Genomic DNA, 25,200 nt, shown 5'->3' on the forward strand with positions numbered 1-25,200 from the left:
CTGTCTCTCTCTCTCTCTCTCTGTCTCTCTCTCTCTCTCATATCTTCTCTCTCTCTCTCTCTCTGTCTCTATCTCTTCCTCTCTCTGTTTCTGTCTCTCTGTCTATCTCTGTGTGTATGTATCTCTCTCTTCTCTCTCTATCTCGGACTCTGTCTGTCTTTGCCTCTGTCTCTCTCTCTCTCTCTCTCTCTCTCTCATCCTAAGAATCATCTTGAGACACAGGGAGGAGTGGAGAGTCATCTTGATCAGGGTACTGATACTAGGCAATGAGACGTGGGACAAACCCAGGCCGTGTTAGTCTTACGTTCTACTAAGGGGAATAAAACGTTCACAGATAAATAAATACAGAACAAAAGGGACAGGGCTTATGATTTCACGTCTATAGGGCATTTCTGACAACAATAGAGGCCAGCACCTTCTTCTTAAATTTACAGTATGAAAGGGTCATCTATAGCATTGAAAAGGTAAATGATTTCCCTAGGGTCATATAGCTGTGTGTTTCTGAAGCAGAACTCAAACCCAGGTCTTCTTGATGTCAAGGTTAGTTCTCTAACCCATATGTCCTGATGCCACTCAGGATAGAGGCAAAATATAGCCATAGTGGCTGGGGGAGGGAAGGCTTTAACACCTGGGGGGGACTTGCCTTATATTCTTTCAGGGATCTGGCACCAATCGTCAATCAAAGTCAGCAATGCTTCTTTTGGACAGCTCTAAGTTTTAATTGGTTTCTAGCCCAAATTTGCTCTTTGTAGCTTCTCACCATAGACTCCAGGACAAACTGAACCCGGGGCTCCTGGTGACTTGCTCCTGCCCCATCCTTTAAGTTAGGGTTTTGTGTCTATGACCCAAAAAAGGTATTTGTCAACTAATATATAAATTTCTAACAGGTGACACTCCTGAAAACAAAACTTAAAAAATTAGCATTAGAAATGATAGTTTTGTTTGAGCAAAATAAGACTAGCTATGAATTTGAAACAATAGATGACTGACATATTTAAACATGACTTTGTGTAATGGTGGAATTCATATGTATTTTAGTAGTCAAATGTCAATCAATCTGTTACAAAAGGACTTGAGCACTTGTATTCCTTGTGCCCTTTGAGAATCCTTATTTGAACTCTCACTCCCATTCTCACTAATGAATTGGAGTATCCAGAACTTGGCTATATCTCTAGGGATACCCCACAATCTCCCACCAATAGGAAACCTGTAAGATTATCAGTCTTTTAGTCTCTGTTTACTTTATCTGTTCAATGGGGACAATAATAGCACCTCCTTCATAGAGTTGGAGGGATCAAATGAGATGACAAATATAATGTACTCTGAAACCTTAAAAGTATTACATATATGCTAACTAGTTCTAAGAATGTACAGCACATGGTTTGAGGAGGGCATCTATTTTTGATGAGATGTCATAGAAATGGAAAAAAGATCATGCCAATATGTAAGTATAATATAATGAAATCAGTGTACAATATAGATGATAAATAGGGTACTGGGCATGTCCTGAGTCCAAATCTCCTATCAGACACTTAGCTCTATATTTATGGGCAAGGCATCGAAACTATAGTGCTTAGCACAGAGCCTGCACATGGGAAGAATTTGATAAATGCTTTCTGAATTGACCCTGAGCCTTGGTTTCCTCATTTGTAGAATGACGGTAATAATAGCACCAACCTCATAGGATTGTTATGAGAATGGTGTGAAATTACATACAGAAGGCACATATAAATATAAATATAGAAATGTGAACTATTATTATTTAACTATTTTATTTACTTATTGCTTTACTATTATTATTTATTACTATTTTGGATGTAAACATTTTCAATGGACTCTAGATATGTCCAAGAATCCCAGAGGCTGGCCAGTTCAACCTATTCCTGGTTGAAAAAGAGTCCTTTTGGTAACACTGATAAAAAGTGGTCAGCTCCCCTCTCCTTAGGGAAAACCATATTTATAGACATATATATGTATGAATATATCAATGCGTCTATGTATTTATCAATATGGATCTATGTATATGTATGGATCTTTGCACATATCTCTGTATCCATCTATGTATATGTATGTCTCTATCTATAGGTATACCCACACACTCCATGTTGGCATTGCTTTAATGTTGGGAATTTTTTATGTCAAACCAAATCTGCCTCTTCTTTGTAGGATGATGAGCTGCTACGTCTTGGGCCCTCTTATCTTCGTTCTCTACACCACTGGTGAGTTCACCATTGGTTCTCCCATCATTTCTGTTCACAAGACTCAGAGATCTATATATCTAACTCTCATCTCTCTTCTTGACCTTCAGGTAGATGTCACCAATCTAGCTTCTCCTGGACATTCTCCAGGAAAATCAAACTCAGTCAGCCAAAATGGTACCTGTTTCTTCCCTCTCTGCCATGTGCTCCCCCAAACCCCCCTCCTCTTTCAAACTTCCCTATTTCTTTGGCAGGCACAGTCATCCTCCAGGTCATTAAGGTGACAAATCTAGGAGTTTGTTATTGTTTCTTCATTCTTCTTTTTTTACTACCATATCCAACTTGGGGCCAAGTTCTGCCTCCACAACATCTCTCACATTTGTTACCTCCTTTTTACTCATGTGGCCACAACGCGGGTTTATAAAATGATATAAAATGGTTTATAAAATGATATACCTCCTTTCTACTCATATAACCATATTATTGGTTTATAAAATGATAAAATTGATTTATTTTTTTTTAAATCACAGTTATGGCCCTATGATCAGTTCAAAGTATCCTTTTTTGTGTAACTTCTTGCTACTATGCTTAATAGTGAAAAACTAATCTGATTTCTTTTAAAAATGGGTGATTTAATAAATGTATAAACCATAAGTCTGAAGGTTTATCTGTTGTGTATATGGTAAAAGTCATCTTCTGAGTCAAAAGAACACACACATGTATGTCTATTTATTTTTTCTGACAATAGAACTCATGATGATTTTTAAGCTGATTTGGGGGTAATAAGACTGCTAAAGAGATGCAGGAGAGCCAATATTTGCATAAAATTAAATAAAGAATGCTCCAACAAATGCAAATAAATGCAGAAAGAGAATATTTTAATTTTGATCTGTGATTAGTATCAACCATCACAATATGGTAATAATACAAAAGCTCAATAGGAAATAAAATTCTGCATGCATCAGGTAACTAATAGTTTTAAGCTATTTATAGACTGAGTGCCCAGAATAATTTATTTTTCTTTTTGGAGAAATAGTTATTGATTAGGCTTCCAATTCTGTTTGTACAAAGGCTGCCTCTCAAAATATTTTAGTATTATGTTATATGTATACTGCATAATATTTGATGAAATGTATAGACTCCTCCCATGCTGTACCACGACGAGCCCAGATTTCACCTTGTGCATTAATAATGAAAAGAATTGAATATTTGACTTTAGTGAATAGGCAATTCAATTAAAAACAGAGAGGCCCAAATGAATTCTGAGCAGCAATGAAAAGGAAATCTAAGAAGTGAACCAAATAATGTGGGGGATCAGTTTGACACCCTAAAGAGTACACATCCTTTTGCTCAGCAGTTTTCTTAAGATCTAGAAGGAGGGCTCAATGAGACATTTTGGATTTAAATATTCCTTTTCTAATTTCCAAATATGAGAAGCCTGGAAACTCCTTCTTAAATCTCCTCACAATTGCACAAACTTGTTCTAGGACTACTTTGTCTTTCTTTATATGTTTGTGTTTTTAAAAATACTTTGCTAATGTACAAGCAGATGTCTCATGACATGAAGGTGAGGCTGGGTTCTTAACAGCCTAGTATGACAATTACATAAACTTCAGAGTCTCTCCTAGGAATTTCCCATTTTTGTTTTGGTGATACTGTCTGTAGTCCAAGGAACAGCCTGGCTACAAAAGGAAATGTTCATTAGAAATTTGATGACAGGGAACAGTTAAGTGGCTCAGTGGAATGAGAGACATGTCTAGAAACAGGATGTACTGGGTTCAAATCTGACTTCAGACACTTCCAAGCTCTGTGACATTGGGTAAGTCACTTAACCTTATTTGTGTCAGTTTCCCTATCTGTAAAATGAGCTGGAGAGGGAAACGGCAAACCACTCCAGTATCCTTGCCAAGAAAACCCCAAATGAGATCACAGAGAGTTGGACATTACTGAACAACAACAATATTTGTTCCAAGCACTGTCCTACATTCTGGAGATACAACGACAACAGCAGTTAGACTCTGCTATCCAGAATCCCAAGTTTTCCATGAAGATAAGCATAGTTTAAGTGTTATTGAATCTGCTGTAAAATATAATGGAGTAAAAAAGTTCTGTGAAGTTTGGCAGAGTCTTCCTAAGTTAGTCAAATTACATTAGGAAGCTATGTGATACAATGGGTGGAGAATCCTGGTCTGGGAGTCAGAAGACTAAAGCTCAAATCCATTCTTGGATACTTACTGGTGTGTGAATCGGGACGACTCTCTCTCTTTCCCTTAGTTTCTTCATCTGCAGAATGTGGATAATAATCATACCAATTTCCAGCTTTGTTGTTGAGGATAAAATGCGATAGTATTTGGAAAATACTTTGCAGACATTAAAACAGTATTAATGTTAGTTCTTCCATTGCCACCATCATCATGATTATGGGAAGTATTAGCATATTTGATTGGAAGCTCTTTGAGAGCAGGGGCTGTCTCATTTTTGTATTTGTATTGTACTAAAGGGTTAATAAAATTTAATAAATGATCAGTCATTATCAAAGTGGGGATGGGAGCAAAAATCATATTTGAGAATATACTTAGGGATAAGGAAATGAAAGAGATCAAAATGCTGTAAGCTACTCCAAAAAATCCCATGTATGTCTAATAGGAAGATGTTCTTTTTTTAACCCTTACCTTCTTCTTATAATCAATACAATTTTTTGGTTCTTAGGTTGAGAATAGTAAGGGCTAGTCAATCAGGGAGTTTATGGGGGGATAAGTTATTTATCCAGGGTCATGCAGCTAGGAAGATGTTGGATACCAGATTTGAACCTAGGATGTCCTGTCTCTTAAACTGGCTCTCTAGCCACCGAGTCACCTAGTTGCTATCTTAAAAAACCAAACCAAAACAAAACTCCTTGCCTTTTGTTCTAAAAGCTAATCTAAGTCAGAAGGGCAAGGGTCTAACAGCTAGGAAATGTCTGAGGCTAGATTTGAACCCAGGTCCTCCTGATTCCAGGTTTGGTGCACTGGATCACTCAGTTGCCTCTAATAGGAAGAACAGAGGCAGAGTATTCTGGGAGTGGGGCACACTGAACATCACACATACATACACAAATTGAAATAACTCCATTTTAATGGGGGGGAGAACTACTCATGGGGGAGTAATTTACAAGGAAGCATTCTATGTGTAGTCAGATTTTCCAGTAGTTAGAGGTCAAAAGCAATTCCAAATTTCAACAAAAAGGGATAAAGATGAGACTGAGTGACTATAGTGTCTCCAACCTGACCTGGTTAAGCATCATTAAAAATGGTGGCCAGACCAAAGTAAAGACATTGATTCTTCCCATCTTCATCAGATAGAGAAATTTAGCTAGTACCAAGCTCTGTTGCTTTCCTAGAGGTCTTTGAACTGAGGCAGCTGACCACTTGTTGAGAACAGCCATGGAATAAAATACATGGTCTTCCAATGATGAGTTTCTATGTTTGGGAGGGATCAGTAGCCAAAAACTGGGACAGGGATGGAAGCTGGGGTTTCAAAGGTGCAGGGAACTCCTGCTTGAGGAAATTTCTTCTAGCAATGCAGATCAGTACCTCCTCTTCAACTCAGTAAGATAATTGACCAGGATGTGGAGAGGTAAATGACTTTTGTAGGGTCACAAAGCAAGCATGTGTCAGAGGAGGAATTTGAATTCGGGGTTTCTTGTCTTCAAAATCAGTTCTCCACCCACTATACCACAATGCCTTTCACCTAGCCAAATATACAAGAAAAAACAAACTGCAGAACATATAAAAAAGGAGTAAATGCCTCAGTATATATGTGATGTCACAGAACACTGATGACGAGCTGGGCCTTGAATTGAATAGGAAGAGGAATGAAGAAACTAAAAACCAAAAAATCCAAAAAACCGATTGTTTGGTGTTTGCCAAGTATGAAACACTGAAAAGCACCAGGGTACAAGCAGAAAGGTGAGGCAACCCCCAACCCAAAGGAGCTCACATTTTAATGGAGGTGACACCCCAAATTAGAAGTTTCAGCTAAAAAGTCAGTTGGAAAGATTCCATTGCCTTCAGGCTGCTGTAGCAAAGAAGATAGTATTGTGTCTTCTTTAGTATTATTTTCAATGATAAAATTGTATCTGTTTCCCATGTAGAACCATTTGGAGAACTTTCTTCTCTGGGTCTTCAGGAGCGGTATGGTTGAGGAGCTACAGCGTGCAGAAGAGATTGTCAGGCCACTTGTCCAAAATAGGAGTTGCTTCAAAGGAGCAGACATGAGTGGTCGTGGTGGTGGTGATGGTGGAGGGACTCTCAACCCCAAGACTCTTAGGACTACTTTCCCATCAGAGGTACAGGCTGTTTCTTCAGAACCCAAGAGGAAATCTACAGCCACAGGTACAAAGTGGTCACTTCCTTCAGCATATTTGAACTTGTGGCTCTCTCCAGTAAGAGCTGGTGTTACCCAATTCATCAAATGGGATGTTCAATACAAAATGTTGGTTTGCTTCCTAGAAGAAATTCCATTAGAGCAGGATGGCTTGCACATATTTTTTGCAAATAATGCAGCTGCTGTCAAAGTAACTTTAGAGCTTAGATGTCACTGGCACCAACGTAAAGCCACTTCAAGCTCTTTTTTTATGGCAATGAAGACACCCAGCTTGGGTTTTCCCTAGCTTGGTGGCCCAGCTAGGTGGCTGCAGGGTTGTAAACTACTTATGGTGGGTTGGCAGAGAGCCCACTTATATAATGGGCCTTAATGTGGCAGATAATTATGTTTCCCTGAGGCTATTAGCAAAGCAGGTGTTAGGTTTTCATATTGATATAAGTTGTAGGCAATTGTTATTCAACAAAGAACTAGGAAGGGAGACAGGAGAATGGACAAGGGAGTAGTTTATCAGGCAGTGTTTCAAGAGCATCTTCTTGGATTTGGAGGGACGTTGTATTCTTGAGTCACAATGGACCAGTGGCAGGAGAGCCAAAATTCTTGGGAACTGGAGAATCGTTAGGCTAAGAAGGATAATGATACAGGAGTTATGGTGTGCCACCTGGGACATAATCAACAAATTAGTAATTTTCCTGATCAGCTCCATTGGGCATGGAAAAAAGGGACAGAAATCTGCCTTGAGAGGTGTGTTTCTTTCTCTGCCATATTTGTTTGGCATTTAAAACTTTTACAAGTTGGCCCCAGTTTGCCTTTCCAGTCTTAGAAATTTCTTCCCTTCACACAGTCCAACCACATTGATCTTCGTGATGTTTTTCTTCAAAACACTCCCTTCTCTGCATCTTTGCACCAGTGAGTTTCCTGTCCTGGAATGTACTCCTTCCTCCCCTCTAGTACTTCAACTCCCTAATTTTCTTCAAAGCTCAGCTCAAATGCCACCTTCTATATAATAGCCTTCACTTCTTCCTCCCCCTTCCTTCTACAGCTGTTACTGCTCCCCTGTACCCTCATTTCCTAACATATGCATGTGATTTGTATTTATATATTATACTTATACAAAATATAGATTTACTAAATAATTATATAAAATATAGATATAAATATACAAATTACATTTCTATACATATTCATCTGTATTTATGTGTAAATATGGATTTATATTTGTATATAATGACATAAATAAATATCATACATACACATATATTAATACATTGTCTCTCTGGATAAAATGCAAGCTTCTTGAAGGAAGTCTGTTTGCTTTTTGTCATTGTATCCCTGCTGCATGGCATACAGTTGGAACTTAATAAATGCTTATTGATTGAGTGATTAGTTTTAGGTTTTGTCAAATGGAGTAGGTTATCCTTGTGTTGTAATTTTCATCAAAGAGATACTCCAAGGCATTGTCTGGCTCAGGGAGAGAATATATCCAAGGATGGAAGTTTGGGAGGCAAATAATGCAAGTGCTTCACTCAAATGAGGAGTAAGTAGGGACAGTAAAATCGATGTGCCTTTTATTGGAGTTATCAGTGCCTTGGAAAGGAGGAGAGACAGAGACACAGAGAGAAAAACAGACAGTGACAGAGAGACAAAGAGACAGAGAGAGACAGAGACAAAGAGAGAAACAGAAACGGAGGTGGATTCAGTCAATTTTCCAAGATTAATGGTTCATAATATGGTAAATAATTCTTTAGAGACCTGAAATAAGACTTAGAGCTCCTTGAAAGCAAAGACTACTGTCAACCTTTCTTTGAATCACTTTGGCACATAGTATGTGCTTAATACGTGTTTCTTGACTTATTGAAAGATATAAAATCATCATATAAAGGATTTTCTATTTGAGGAGGATGATATGTTCATTGGAGAAAATAATGCATATCAGGGGATGAGTAAAAACAACAGCAATAAAATCTTTGGGGAAAACAGATAAATAAACAAAGCAAAAGTAGCAATACCTTTAGGGGAAAAGGGAGATCTTTTTTGGCCAAAAAATGAAAATAATCAAGTTGATAAATTAAAAATTGATATAGACCCAGACATTGGGAAAGTAGATGACAATGTGAGGACTTTTAAAAGATTTTCCTTTCCAAAAGTTTCTCTCTCATCACAATGTTAATTTCCTACTTCTGGGAAGTCCCCACCATTTTCTAAAGGTAGTTTGTAGTAATTTGCTTTGTAATTGGGTTCAGATATTTAAGGGATAAAATGTATACTATTTAACTCAATATAGCAAATTATTAATGAGGAATAGCATCTAACACCCACCACGGCTCATGAAACCTCAGCACAGTGTTCAGAGGGAAAGGAAAACTACACAGCTAAGTTTCGATTAGTGAAGGAAATAGAAAAAGTCCCTGGAAGCAGCCTGGTTGGGGCCAAGTTCTAATATCGGGGCACTGAGATTGACCCAGGAAGAAGGAGAAGCCAGCTTCACTTGCCTCTCTCTCATTTTTGTAGTAATGACTTTTGGATCCATGTCCTTTCTTACCTGTGAGCATGATTCAAAGCAAGGTCAGGTTTCCTCATTCGTAGATAACAGGTAACAAGTTTTGTTTCAATAAAACTAGCAACACTTGAGATGTCTTCAGCAGATGCTTCAAAGGGTTTTCCCAGAGCTGCTCCTTTACTGCAAAGCTAAAAAGGAACCAAATCAAAGCACCTTCAATTTTCTATTGTCAGGTTTTAAAAAAAAATATATATTTTTAAAATAGGCAAAAATATATCCATTCCTCCTGAACAGGGCATGTAAAATGGTCATATTTTGTCTGTATAAATTGAATAAAACTATTCATATTCACTTAAATAATCATAATATACAACACATGACGCTCCTTATTGTCAAATGTTTCCTGTATAACATATTTTTACGTTGCCTGACAGATTTAAAAGCATCACCGTTTACTAAAAATGCCAGTTTAAAAAAATGAAACATATAATAAGGAAAGATCTTATCAGAAATAATCAGAGATAAATCATTTTTAAAGGCCAGCATTTTTATGGAAGCCTGGCGGGATAATGATCTAACATGCTATCCAGTTTGATTTAATACAAGAAGGGGTATTGGAAGTAAACTCATAGGAACCATTAAGGTGATAAGTGATTAATTTCAGCCTGAATCATATTCATGAGGAAGACATTGGCAGAAAAAAAGTGAAATCTTATTAGAATCAGTGAGCAGAGGCTGTGGTGTCAGAAATTATTGCTGAGATATCTGGAATTATTGACAAAAATTCCAGGAAATCCGGTGGCTGCTGAACAGGACATGTAAATTTAAGAGAAAGCAGGTGATTCCATCTTCTGGGGGAAAAACAACAACAAGAAAAGACAACAAACTCTAAATCCAAAAGCTATTTTTTTCCAATGAGGGAGCCTATCACAGGTAGATCAGGGAGCCCTCTAATAAGCTGGAGTCCCCTTTCACAGTATAATTAATTTCATGAAAAGTCTTGGGACTCTGCTTCCATTAGGACCTTTTTGCCCATCACAACTCATCATGACCCACACATTTTCTCTGGGGGAAACCCATTTGAGTCTAAGCTTGGGAATAGTCCTTATACTACACAAAATTCAGAAAATAAAGCTTCATTTCAAATTCTTGTATGTGATGGAAACTCCTGGTACTTTGAATGAAGTGGTATAAAAATGGGTTTGGCCTTCTAGTCCTGCTCCCATTTTTTTATAATTAAAAGTAAAACAAACTTTAGTTTGTTTGATCAGGCATAGAGTCTTAATTTGTTTCTCACATTTAGGAAAATTTAGGGGAAAAATAGGTCTTGCAGGTAAAGTCATTTTATCTATCTTCCGCTTTTTATGGATAAAGAAAATGGGGTCAAGGTTAAAAGGCTCATAGATTCAAAACTGGATGGAATTCATGTCTCTCATTTAATAAAAAACAACTCTAAATTTCTGCCTTAATATCAATTGTAAGACAGAAGAGGGGCAAGTACTAGACAATCGAGGTTAAGTGACTTGCCCAGGGTCACACAGCTAGAAGTGTCTGAGGTCAGATTGCAAACCCCCATTTCTACCCTCTGCCTTATCCCCCTCCATTTTGCAGATAAGGAAACTATGGCATAGAGAAGCATCACACAGAGAGTATCTGAAGGTCTTCCAGAGGGCAGGGACTGTTATTTTATATTTTTTGTGTATCACCAGCATTTAGCATCATGCCTGGTACCCAAAAGGTACATAAAAAATGTTTTACTCCAAGTCTAAGTCAGACCATTAATATGTGGTTTAGGAGAATCTGAACTAAGATCTTTTGATCCCAATCCAGTGCAGCCAGGGATGTGCTGGAGCGAGCTCGTATGAGCTTTACCCATAAGTTTTTAGTGTGAGCATTTAAGTCTTAGAAATCAGCAAATGATATAAATCAGGGATTTATTTATTGTCTTGTTAATTTTCTAGGCTTAAGAAAAGTAATGGAGGAAATATTAATAATGCAGATTCAACTGCAAAGTGTGAGCCAGTTATTAAACTCTAACCAGAAGATGCCTGGCAAATCCCTCCACATCTAGAACCTGGCTATCAGTACAAGCGGAGGCCCCTGGGTATTCCCAAACAACAGCTTCTTGATTGGTTTCTGAGCTACTAAACTTTACCAATCAGTATAAATGGGGCATCCCATAGAAAAGGGGGGCACAAATACCAGATTCTCATGCTCAGAACCTAAAACTTCTGTTAGGGATCTCGTCAGAAGAATGATAACGATTTAGCTTTTAACCATCACATATAATAAATAATTCTAAATGTTAACTGAATTTAAATTTCATGAATTTATTTAATAAACCACTAAGTAACTTATGAGAATCACACTGTTCTTAGTACATGCTTCCTTTTTCTTCCCTCACTCCCCTCTCTCTTTCTCCCTATCCCTTTCCTTCTCTCTCTTTCTCTCTCTCCCTCCCATCCTTCTTCCCTCTCTCCCTCTCTTAGTCTTTCTCTTTGTCTCTCCCTCTCTCTATCTCTGTATCTGTCTCTATGTCTGTCTCTCTCCCTCTTTGTCCCTGTCCCTATTTCTGTATCTCCCTATCTCTCTGTAAATATGTCTCTGTCTCTCTGTCAATGTCTGTCTGTCTCTTTTTCTCTGTCTCTCTCTTACTCTCTTTCTTTCTGTCTCTCTCCCTCTCTGTCCCTGTCTCTGTCTGTCTGTCTCTGTCTGTCTCTCTCTGTCTGTCTGTCTGTCTCTCTCTCTCTCGCTCTCTCTCTGTCTCTCCTCTGTCTGTGTGTCTGTCTCTTTCTCTGCCTCTGTCTCCATCTCTCTCCCCCTTCTGTCCCTGTATTTCTCACACATTCTAACTTCCAAAATAGATATGAAACAGCTTACAAAAATGAAACAGTTCCTCACAATAAATTTGGACAATTCAAAAATCAAAGAAAAATCAGTTAATAGGAGCAGAGAACAAGATGAACACAAAATGAAATTGTTATTGTATTCAGGGTCATGAATTTAGCTGAGTTTCCTAATGGTTAATGTAAAAAGGAAAACACATTTTACTTTTTTATTTCATATTTCTTAGGGTAGCCGTACTAAAACACCAAACCAAAACAAGAACATAAAACAAAGAATTTCATCTGTAGCACAGAAGCTCACCAAGGGTTGGCCTATTTTAATTCTTTCTTTTAATCTTCAGTATCTAGTACTATTCCTAGCACATGAAAAATGATTAATACAAACTTTTTTTAAACCCTCACTGTCTGTCTTGGAATCATACTAAGTATTAGTTCCAAGGCAGAAAAGTGGTAAGAATTAGGCAATAGGGGTTAAGTGACTTGCCCAGGGTCACACAGCTAAGAAGTGTCTGAGGCCAGATTTGAACCCAGAATCTCCTATGTCTAGGTCTAGTTCTTTATCCACTGAGCCACTACTTGTCCCTTAATAAATACTTTTTGAATTGAACTGAATTAAAATTTTAAGAATAAACCTTTCCAGGAAATATATCCAAGTCATTATCTATAAAAACAAAAGGTGACACTAAATAACCAATCAGTTCATAAGCATTTATCAAGGGGATGGGAACCAGACACTATCCTAGGCATCAATGATATAAGGACAAGAACAAAACAACTCCTGTATTCAATGAGCATACAATCTAGCAAGAGAGACAACATATATGCATATATATGTGTATATATATATATGTATATATATATACCCACACATGTTAGCATATTCAAAAAGAAGAAATAAATTTCTTTTTGGTAGGAAGAAGGGAAAAAGGGTTAAAATCATTAACTATAATTTTGCAAACAACAGAACTGTTATCAAATGAATTGTGGGAATAGTATTAAATTGTAATTAGTGAAAACATTTCTGTTTGAAGGCTGAGCTAATGGTACATTGCTTTCAGATGCTCTAATTTAATACAAGAGTAGAACTTATAGAAGATAAACAAATGGCCAGTTAATGTGTCCTTATGACTGACTATGTATCTGAAATATCATCTTAAGTGGAAATAGTTAGATTGTTATTAATTTTTGTGTGAATGATTGGCATGGACCCATGCTGTTACTTCACAGTCAAGTTGTACATTAGATAGAAGAGATAATATTTATTCTTCTATAAAACTCTAAGAGCCTTTGATCTAGACAAAGGACCAGCTCACTCCCATTTTAAATATTTTAATAATATTTTAGAACAAAAACAAAAGGACTCAATTTAAATCTGTCAAAGCATGTGGATAAATATTTGATAACAGTTTAGTTCTATCTAATATGAAATTAATCAATAAACATTTATGAAACACCTACTATGTGCTAAGCACTTTGCTAAATGTTGGGAATGCAAAAAGAGGTAAAAGGCAGTCCCTACTCTCAAGGAGTTTACAATCTAACCACAAAGCAAGCTATATACAGTATAAATACAAAAAAATTACAGAGGGAAGGCATGGAATTAAGAGGGGTTGGAGCAGGCTTCCTGAAGAAGGTGGGATTTTATTTGGGACTTAAAGAAAGCCAAAGAGATCAGATGTGAGTCAGAACTGAGGAGGGAGAACATGTCAGGAATGGGAGACAGGCAGAAAAAGCCCAGAGCATCAATCGATAATGAGGCATATGTACATACTGCCAGAAGCAATTGATGGGTTGGTTGGTTTTGCTTTTTTCTTCTGTTATGAGGGATGGACCCTGGGATTGGGAATCATGCAGGGATATATTAGGAAATGAAGATGATATAAAGGATATTGATAAAAAACAATATTGGGATGATACAAAAAATGGTCTCATAGAATTTCCACATGGTCTATTATAGAATGACTGGCTCTGAGGCAAGTTCAGATTTGCTCTAAGAAATATCTTCCCAATAATTCAAGCTGTTTAAAAATGGATTGGTCTGCCTTGGACATTAGTGGGGTCCCCCCTCACTGGAGGTTTCTCAAAACTACTCAGTATAGATGTAAATGAGAGGACTGGTGTTGGATGAGATTAGAAATATCCATCTGAGATGCTCTATTTCTGTAAGTAGAAATGTCACCTGATGGGCTTCTAGGGTGAATGACCATCAAAATACACCCCTGCATAGGTAAGTGAATTTACCAGCTGGAAAGGCAATTTACTACTGTCCACTGAAATGCGGGAGGACGTCTCTCAAATACAGCCATGGGTTTGAGTACAGGCTCTACTTAGAGGTTCTTTCTGACAATAACTGGGGAATAGGTTCAGCTGCTGTCTAGGTTCTCTCTGAGTGTAGACATGATGAAGTTGGGTCATCTGCAGAGGGGAAAGGATTTTTTCTTTTTGCCTCTTCTTTTAGGAAGACATAAATTTAGCTTATTCAAGTTCCATCTTAGTATAAGTTGAAAAGAAGCCTGGGCTAGGATGCAGACCTAGCCTATCTTCTTTAGTATTGAGACATGATTTGTTCCAACACCTGCCCATTTTGCTTTGAGTAGCTGGTTTTGAGATGGGAGGCTAATAGATCAAACAATATAGAAACACCTGGGTCAGGGGTCCTTAACTTTGTTTGTTTTTGTATCATGGACCCTTTGGGCAGTCTGATGAAGCTCATGGATCTCTTCTTAGAATAATATTTTAAATACCTGGAAGAAATACTAGGTTTCAGTAAGAGATTAGTGAAAATAAAGATGCAAGATCTCTTGAACTAGAGGAAAGTCTCCAGGGTCATCATCTAGGGACAATTTATGGGAGGGCATGAATAGGAACTGTGCATGGTGAGAAGATATGAAGGAGGGGTATTCATCCTAATTTACTGGAAGGGCTACTTACATGAATGAATGAATGAATAAGTGGATGGATGAATTAATGAAAAACAATCATCAATGCTTATTATGTGCCAATTAGTGGGCTAACCTAGACACAGATACAAAAATAAGGAGCCATAGGGGTTAGATTGACACACTGACACATTCTTTCTAGTAGCAATGGCAGTATAGATTTAACATTCCAGGTCTGGGGTGTGTGGAGTGTGTGTTAGAGGGTTTTTTTTCAGGATACAAATGGTCAGCAAGCTTAAGAGGGAATGGATGGAGCTTGTCTGGACACAGAGTGAATCTATCATGCACTAATTAGGATATTCCAGGTATTTTAGTCTTTGTTTTTGGTTCTCCTTTTTCAAAAAATTTCCACTGATTTATTTTACAAAATTTTAGCAAGTACCAAATAGATACTGATTTATAATATGATTTAAGGTCTGGAATTGTTATTTTGGCTTTGTTTTTCCTTGTTTTTATTATTTCCACTGAAATCTTAGAAGAGCTAGGTGGTACAGAGGTTAGCGTATGTGTTTGGAGTCAAGAAAACCTCAGTTTGAATTCTATTTTAGGCACCTGTTTTCTGTCTAGCCATGCAAAGGCAGTTAACCTCTCTCAACCTCAGGTTTCTTATTTGTAAAATTGTAGGGACTATGTTCAGTGACATCTTAGATACTGTCCAGTCTGATCATTTACTTTTTACTCCAATTTGTAATTATTTTGGTCTAACTTTATGAGGATAACAAGCCAAGAAGTATTTGTTAATCACTTACTGCATGCCAATAACTGTGCTACATGCTAAGATATAAAATATCCCTTTCAAAGTTTGACTGGTTAGGCACTAAATCTTTAACTTAATTTAGGAAGCATTATCATTTTGATTATTTTGGCATGAACACTGACTATCCCTTCAAACATTTAAGTCATATAAAATCTGGGAACTCTAGTGAGGCTATACAATTTGGGACATGGATGGGTCCTTCCTATGCACTCAACTGATAAAAGATTGATAAACATCCCCTTAACCTAACTGATGATCTCTTTTGCCTCCTTTTCCCTATCCCTGGTACAATACTGGAAATGGCAAAATGAATGCATTTCTATTGTTCACATTTATATTGTAGTTTCCAGTTTACAAAGTGATTTGTTCACAACAATTCTGTCAAGTAGGTAGGGCAAGTATTATTCTTCTTATTTTACAAAGGAGGCAAATGAGGTCTGAAGAGGTAAATGAGTTGCTTAAGGACACACAGTTAGTAAGGAACATTGTTGGGACTTGAACATGTTTGTTTACTCCAAACCAATGAGGTCTCTCTCTTCTCTCTGTTTCTCTCTCCCTCTCTATCTCCCTCTATCCCTTTTGCTCTCTCTTTACCTCCCTACATCTCTCTTTATTTCTCTTTCTTCCTCTCTCCTCTCCCCTCCCTCTCTCTCCCTCCCTTCATTCCTTTCTCTTTTTCTCTAATCTCTCTCCCTCTTCTTTCTCCCTTTCCCCCTTCCCTTCTTTTCTCCTCTCCTCCCTTCAATCTCTCTCTTTTCCTCTCCCCTCCTCCTTTCATCCCTTTCTTTTCCCCCTCTAGTTTTCTATCTCTAATATCTCCCTCTCTCTCACCTTTAAAAATGTTTTTATGGATGCTCCTCTCTTATTCCATCACTGCCATTTCACGATAACTCCCTCTTCCCCCATTGAACCCTCCCTCGTGACACCTAAGTACAGTCAAGCAAAAACAAATCAACACATTCACACAGCCTTAATTGTTCTCAGATGTTTTCTGGATAAAATAAATCAGAGCACAGCAGGGATGCCGAGTGGAAACAGTTGTACAATGAAGAACGTAGATGAGTGCCAGAAAAAAGTGATAAAGAAGAGTGTTTCTGAGAAGGGGGGAGTGGAAGCCATCTAGTCATAGAAACACAGATCTAACCAAATCCCTTCATCTTACAAAGAGAGAAACTGAGGACAGATAGATAGGTAGGATCCAGTGTTCTACAAGTTTATAAGGAGAGAGTGTGCTCAAGAGGGATGAGAAACTTTCAAAATAAATAAAAAACCATATATTTTGTTCTTGTATCACATACATTTCCCAATGTACCCCCACCCCACTCCAAGAGTTCTTTTTAACAAAGAATGACAAAAAATGCTTAAGCAAAGCCAAACAACATTTGTAAAAAGTCTAACTTTATATACAATATTCTACACTCAATGTCCCATACAAAGAATGGAAATATAGATCCTTTCTCCTGTATCTTCTTTGGGCTGTGTTTGGCTATTATAATTTCACAGAATTCAGTTTCAACTGCTTTTCCTTCCATTCACCTTACTTTGGTCATTTCATGTATCATGTTCACTTTGTATCAGTCCATAGAAGTCTGCCCATGCTTTTCTATATTTTTCATTTCTTATGACACAGTAATATTTTATTACTGTCATGTACATTTTGTTTAGACATTTCACAATCAATGGAAATCTACCTTTTGCCCCCAGGACATTGCTACTACAAAAATTATTGCATGTATAATCCCACCTTTTAACGAGGAATGAAGTTGTAAAGACAATAAGAAAGCAACTGCTATAAGGAGAGGGGAAACGATGCCTGAAGGGATTTATTATATTGATGGAGAGAACTCATCAATCAGTTTTGATTTTTAAAATATACATAGCAAAGGAAAGGGCAGCTGGGTATCCCAGTGCATAACATGCCAGGCCTAGAGTCAAGAAGACTCATTTTCCTGAGTTCAAATCCAACCTTGATTCCTGGTTGTGTGACTTAGGCAATGCACTTTACCCTGTTGGCCTCAGTTTCCTTGTCTGTAAAATGAGGTGGGGAAGGAAATGACAAACGACTCTAGCATCTTTGCCAAGAAAATTCCAAATGAGGTCATGAAACATTGGGCATGACTGAAAATAACTCAACAACAACAAAGGTAGAAGCAAAATCAGGATTCAAACCCAGTTCCTTTGACTTCAAATTCCTCATGCTTTCCTCTGCATCACACTGCTAGAGTCTTATAAATGGGTGAAATTCCTAGGTAGGTAATACTTTTACTGAATCTCTTAAGTCGTGCTGATCCCAACACAAAATCTCAGCTCACCTCTTGGAGGTGTGGTCACTAGGGCAATCTAGGAGTTCTGAGGTTTAGATTGGAGTAACCTCAATGCCCCACTGTGCTACGTGCTCTGTTGTGAGGGCCATCTAAGAACTCTGATCACAAGTTACTGTGGTAATACTGACCATTTTCTCCAAAGGCACTTTGGGTATGCAATTATACTTAAAACTTTCTTTTGTAGAAATCCAGAGTGATAACAATGGAAACTGCTTTATTTTAATTTTTCTATTACTGAGTTAAAAAATTTTTCTAAGTCTAATTAAAATAATTCTATCTTCTTAAATGAAGTAACTTTTGAGTCTTTTGACTCCCACACAACGCAGTGTCATCTCATAAAGATAAATCCATCATAATAAGCTCTCCTTGCCCAGTACTCATTTTACTGTAAGATGCTCAAGTGTCTGCAAACAAGCTCCCATCAGGGACCAATGCCTCTGATGTATGCTCAGGCTTCTAAAGGAGTAAGTGCTTTGTCAGAGAGCCCCAATCCTTCATATCAGGAGTAAGTAGACCTTCAGCTTTAATAATAATAGAAGCTCTGTCTGAGCACACCTTAAGAAAGTAAAGAATAAATGGGTGATCTTCCTACATTGGCAATCTTCTGCGAGGCTGAGAGTTTCAAGGGCAGGCAAGGAATATAAATGATCAATCTCAACACATGGAAGCAAAAACTCCTTGGAAATGAACTGCAGCCCAGAAGTGAAAGACAACTCTAGTTTTTCAACATCCTGTTAAAATGGGTCAATAGACAAACTAGAGAATGGATGGAATCAATATTTGTGGGGTCTCTCGCTTACTGCTCTAGCATGGTGAAAGAGAGAGCGTTGTGGGTTGATTTTCTAATCCACTGTGTTGTTTCTTGATCTGGGTATTTCAGGAACAAATGGGATTTTGAAGTAGAGCAAACACAGATGAGAAACTACAGATCTCAGTGTGATCTGGTCACCAGGGAAGCTGGTGTAATCTTAGGAGGCTGAATTAGGAGAGGCATGGCATTCAGGAATAAGGAGGTGACAGTGCCATTGAACCGTGCCCTGATCATATCACATGCAGTATTGTATGAAGTCCTAGGAACCTCATTTTAGGAACAATGCTGGTAAGTCAGAGAATGAACAGCAAAGGGGCCATCAGGAATTCATGCCAATTGGGTATCACTGGAAGAAACTGAGGATATTCGCCTGAAGAAGAGCACATGGAACAGAGGAGGACAAGGTGGCTGTCTCCAAATATTTGAAGGATTTTCATTTGGAAGAAGGATTACATTTTCTTTCTGCTTGGTCCCAGAGGCCAGGACTAGGAGCAATGGTAGACAGGTTCAAATTAATTTAACAAATATTGATTAAGGTCTTATGGTGTGCAGGGCACTCGAGATAAAAAATGAAAGACAAGGAAACCTAGACAGTTTTCTTTAAGAAGTTACATTCTAAGAGGTGTGCGTGCATGTGTGCATGTGTGTGCATGTGTGTGTGTGTGTGTGTGTGTGAAGAAGGTGGTAGGAATATAAGAACTGGGAGGCAAATTAAGCCTTGGCATGACAATAAACCCCCTAACAAAATGAGCTGTGCTGTGAGTGTATTTCTTCGGATGGTCATGGGTTTCCAGTCTTTGGAAGTCTTTAAACAGAATGGCTGGCCACTCTTGGGTATGTCACAGGAGGGATTCTCGTTTTCAATGATGTGTTGTAAGAGGCTGCTTAGGTCCCTTCCAGCTCTGAAATTCTGTGATTTTATGATTCAGACAAAGACACAAAGCAGCAGTGGTCACATCTGGTATAGACTCTATTCTACTACAAGGTAGTACACATCTATAAAGCCAACATCAGCTGAGCCTACTTTCCAGCATGCTGATCACAGCAAGAATCCGAACGGTGGGTTGCTACATTAAAAGACTCCAATCAAACACTGAAAAACCTATTATAGTATTCAATTAAATTCAACAAGTATTATTAAGCACATCTTAAAACTCTATGTTAGTTATTATTAAGCACCTACAAGGGCTTAAGTTATTATTCTAGGGGATGGAGATAGAAGGATAGAAATGAGACTCTGTCTTGACCTCCAGGACTACAGGCACAGCTACCTGCAACATGTCCAGCTAATGGAAAGGCTATTTACCAATCTCTTAAATTGATAAGACAGAGATGCAGATTTGGGCATATTAACAGAATGATATAAAAATGGGAATTCTCCTAAACACACATAAGGTCTCAGTGTCTGCCATTTGAAGTTAGTGTCATCTGAGAAGGTATCAAAATATTCCTCTCTTCTAGAGTGGAAGCACCTTTTCCAACCTGGCATCTTTACTCAAGCCATCAAATGTTTGTTAAATATATATTCTGTAGAATCCAATCCAAGAAACATCCAATAAGTATTTTAAGTTATTAGTAAGCTAATCATGTTTATTATACATCTTATTAAGTTACTAATAAGTTAATTCTGTTTATTGAGCACTTTATTAAGTTATTAATATTAGTTAAGTTTACTAAATACTTTATTAAGTACAACACATGAGGAACTGTGCTAGGGACTAGAGACACAAAGATTGGATTCTGCCTTCAAGATATTTATATTCTACTTAGAATGGGTACAACCTATAAACAAATAAAAGACACACAAGATAATTTGAATTAAGAGAAAAGACTAGCAAGGAGGGGGATCAGGAAAGACTTCCTGGTGGAAATGCTTTTGACAGTGATGGAGCTCTATAGCTATCTTGGGATATCAAGGGGGCTCTGGAAAAGCTCTTGGCGTGTTGGGTCATCTATCCCACTCCCTACTTCCCTGCCACAACATGGACGAGCAACCCACAGGATGGGCAGGTATGGTTGGATCTTGTTCTGCGTCGTTGGAACGAATGAACTCAAAATTGTCTACTATGTGCTAGACATGGTGCTGAGTACTTTACAAATATCTCATTTGATCATTTGAGAAGAGAGCACCTTGATGAGGTCACAAATCCTCTGTAGTTTTGGAGTCTAGATGGGCATACAGAAACATTAGGGGGAGAAATCACAGAAGCAAAAACACAAGGACAGCCTGATTTTGGACAGGATGCAAGTGCTCAGTTGGGTTTTTGTCATGTTTTTACACTATCTAATGGAACAGATAAAGTCTGGAAAAGAATCTGAATTTAGAAGAAAAAATATCATAAGATGGTGCTAATTTCAGTATTCTAGGCAGAAGATAGAGTTATTCTTTGTGTGAACTGTACATCAATCTCAAGAACACCGCCTAATGAGAAATACAAATAAGACTATTTCCTGGTGGTATAATTTGTCCTGGCATAAAGCAAACAGAATTTCAATAATGATTTTGTTTCATCAATTAGAATTTTCATAAACAAATAGAGATGTGTTACAGGAAACTACATTGCCATCTCGTGTTCTTTATAAACTCTTCCTAGCCTACCCCCTCCTACGGTTCCAGTCTTTGGACAACTTACATCCCCTACCATATATCCTTTCATCCAGTCACACTGGCTTCTTGGCTGATCATGAACAAGATTCTTTGACTCTTGGATCCCATCATTTTCTCATGTTCCTCATGACTCGAATTCTCTCCCTCCTCTACTCCAATTTTTGACCTCTCTGGCTCCCTTTAATAAGTCCCAACAAAAATCCCATCTTCCCCAGGAAGTCTTCCCCAACCCTGCTTAATTCCATTGCCTTCCCTCTGTTAATCATCTCCTATTGATCCTACCTATCATTTGCTTTGTATATATGTGCCAGCATGTAGTCTTCCTCATTAAACTAACTTTTACCTTTGAATCAGAGCTTAGACAGTGCCCGGTACTTAGTGTCTATTGGATTGAATTGAAATATTCTTAAAAATGGAGAATCCTTGTACCTTGCCATTATGGCATGGCCACAGGGTCACGTGGTTAAAGCTAGAAAGGACTTTAAAGATCACAAAATTCAACCTTCTCATTTTACAGATGGTGAAATGGAGGCCCAAAGACTTGTCTAAGTTCCTGTAGGTAGTAAGCAGCAGAGATGGAACTGGAAATCAGCTCTCCTGAGTCTAAATCCATCATTCTTTCCATTTTCAATGGTATATACAAACTCGGGCTTTGTTTTAACAGAGGAAACTCTCTTTTAAATCCCGGACCTAATATTTGCCATCAGATTGATCTTGGGGGGAAAAGAGTGGCTCTGAGGCTCAGTTTTCTCATCTGCAAATTGGGGGTAATAATACCTATGGCACCTGCCTTCCCAAGGCTGTTGCAAAGCTCAAACGAGATAATGGATGTATATCATTTTGCCGGCTTTAAAGTGCCACAAAAGTGTCATTTATTGTCATGATTTTTCACTTGAGGAACTCAAAGGATTGTGAAATAGCTTTATGCACCCGACTTTTGAGAAGCTGCCAAACAAAAAAAAGGTTTTATAGTTTACTGAGAGCTACAGACTAAACAACAGAAATGAGCAGCCCCAAAGAATGGGTGATAGCTCCTATTTCTAATGGTCTTGGGGTTTCTAAAGCATTTGCCCAGCCAGCATCATTGTGAGGGAGGCAGCGTGGTGTTATCCTCACTTCAAAGATGAGGAAACTGAGGTTGAGAGAGAGTAACAAGATAATTTGTCCATAGTCATGCTCCCTGAACCTGTGTCAGGATTCATGCCTAACTAATTCTTCTGTCAAGGACCCTTCCAAACACTTAAAAGCAGAAAAAAAAATTCACACATCTGTTTGTGTATAAAACACACATGTAGTCTTTTTGCATATATAAATACACAAAATGTATACATATATTTATATATGCATGTACACTTGTATATATGTTATATATATATATCTGTACTATATACACACATACATGTATATAGTTTTCTTGATTGTAAATCATGTAGGGGAGGGGAGGTTAAACTAGTTGGGCTCTTTAGTTGTTTCTAGATTTATGATCCCATGAATATTATTGTTATGGGAAAAATATTTTAAATCACTAATCATTAGAGAAATTAAAATTAAAGCAGTTTTGTGGTTTCAATTCATACTCATCAGATTGGCAAAGATGGCAAACAGGTTAGATGACAATTGTAAAGACTGTGGAAAACCAGGCACATTTGGATGCATTATTGGCAGAAGTATGAATGGGTCCAACCACTCTGCAAAGCAATTTTGAATGGCGTGTGTCCTTTGAAGCAATGATATCACTGAAAAGTCTACATCCAAAAGCAATGAAACAAAAGATTTCTTCCGAGAAATAAGAGGTGATTTCAATGAGACATGAAAAGACTTGCATGAATTGATGTAGGCTGAAACAAACAGAACCAGAATGGTATTCTTTGACATCAATATCAAAAACAATTTTGAGGACTTGTATGAACTGATGAAGAACGAAATGGAGAGACCAATTTATACAATAACAACATTGTTAAAACAAACAAATTTGAAAGCTGTAAGAAGTCTGATCAGCACAATGACCCTTCATGATTCCAGAACACTGATGAGTTTTCTATTGCCTAATAGAGAAGTGATATACTCAGGGTGCTGAATGATATAGATATTTTTGGTACACAATCAATGAAGGAATTTTAATTTTTGTCTCAACTATTCATATTTGTCATTTCTAATATTTCTAATAAAGTGGGAAGTGGAAGGGAGGAAAAAGTAGTTTTTAGTTAATTAAAAAATAAAATTGCCCATAGTAACCTGGGGTTTGGTAAACCCAAAGGTCCTAGCTTTTGGGTCAAAAGCTTACTGTTTGACAAAAAGTGTTGAGAGAAATAGAAAATTTAATAAAAATTAGGCAGGATAGTTATACTTCTGCGAGGCAGATGGTCCCTTAATTTCATGAGAAGTAGAATTAGATGATATCTGATGGATTTCTACAGAAGGATATAAAACATGATTAGGTCACAAAAGTCAAGTCAAAAGGGAATATGATCCTTTTGTCATTTCTCATTAAAAAATTCAGAAATTATTCATGTTATTCAATTTCCCAATCAAATAATTTTGTTTCCAAGTCAAATTTTTTTGGTGATTTCCAGAATTTTTTTGATGAGTAATTGAATAATATTTCAAGAAAATTATTCTTTTTTCAGGTTCCTTTTTAGATTTTCACTGTTTCCTATAGATCTGAAGACATCAGTGTTTTTCTTACAAAGATTTAGAGATTAAAAAATAATCTGACTTCCATTTTCTATTATGTCTCTGTAAAATAAAGTAAAATTATTATTGCTGCAAATCCCCATCCTACCCACTTTGAGGAAGTTCTATTTTAAAGAATCACAGTATTTGAGAGATGGAAGGGACCCTCTCCAGAAAGGATTTAAGTTCTTGAAGAGCATAACTTTCATTTTTGCCTTTGTATCACCAAGTTATTGATGCTCTCCCTAAAATATTGCACCTACTATTTCTAGTAATCCCCAGGTTTAAGAAGAGTGTCAGACCCACTGAAGCAATTCATTCTAGAACTCTCCATATGAACAAAAATTTCCACAAAATAATAGCAAGAGTAGAAAGAAAATAAGAATGATTAATATTACATTTTCATTAGTCTTGTTGCTTATTTCTTTTTAAAATGTTCTATTTATATTTTTTGCTTTTTATATCACAGATATTTTCTGGGCACTCTAGCCACTCAATCATACCCTCTCCAGTGGGGAAAAACAACATCCAAAACCAAAAAAAGAAAAACAAATTAATTGTTAATTTATTATCTAATTAATCATGTTAGATGTTGTATGCAATATTATCTTCATTTTTTTTACTCTTTTAAGGCTTTGATTTATTTATATTTTATATTTTACTTAATTGATTTATTAAGAAAAATTTCCCATGGTTACATGATTCATGTTCTTTCCCTCTCCTCCTCCCACCCCCCTCTGATTGCCTACACACAATTCCACTGGGTTTTACACGTATCACTGATCAAGACCTATTTCCATAGAATTGATATTTGCACTAGGATGATGGTTTAGAGTCTACATCCCTAGTCATATCCCCATCCACTTATGTGATCAAGCAGTTGTTTTTCTTCTCTGTTTCTACTCCCACAGTTCTTTCTCTGGATTATTATCTTCATTTTTCCAGTGAAAGGAGGGAGGCATTTTTCACAGAGGGTTCATCCAATGATTCAGGTGTTGCTGTTACTATGAGTTCACCTATCTGTTAGCATTGTCTTAATTTACATTATTATAGTCTCCATGGGTACTTTTTTCCACAACCAATCTGAGTTTTTACCATATACTCAGCAAAATGGTGAAGACAGTAAAATCTGAAAGCAGTTTAATGCTGATTGAAGGACTGTAGGAAGGTGAGACTAGGATT

At 37.3% G+C, this 25,200-nt stretch overlaps 1 protein-coding gene across 3 annotated transcripts in view; it reads right to left on the reverse strand.

Annotated features, from left to right (window-relative positions):
- Positions 1-25,200, reverse strand: part of SPATA16 (spermatogenesis associated 16) — a 322,779-nt gene that overhangs the window by 186,172 nt on the left and 111,407 nt on the right. For all 3 annotated transcript variants that reach the window (XM_001365003.4, XM_007501945.3, XM_007501947.3), the window contains exon 3: positions 9,103-9,248. In XM_001365003.4, the coding sequence (XP_001365040.1) occupies positions 9,103-9,248 (146 nt within the window). The remainder of the gene's footprint in view (positions 1-9,102; positions 9,249-25,200) is intronic.

The sequence above is a fragment of the Monodelphis domestica genome, chromosome 8 (genome assembly GCF_027887165.1).
Source record: "Monodelphis domestica isolate mMonDom1 chromosome 8, mMonDom1.pri, whole genome shotgun sequence".
Lineage (NCBI taxonomy): Eukaryota > Metazoa > Chordata > Mammalia > Didelphimorphia > Didelphidae > Monodelphis > Monodelphis domestica.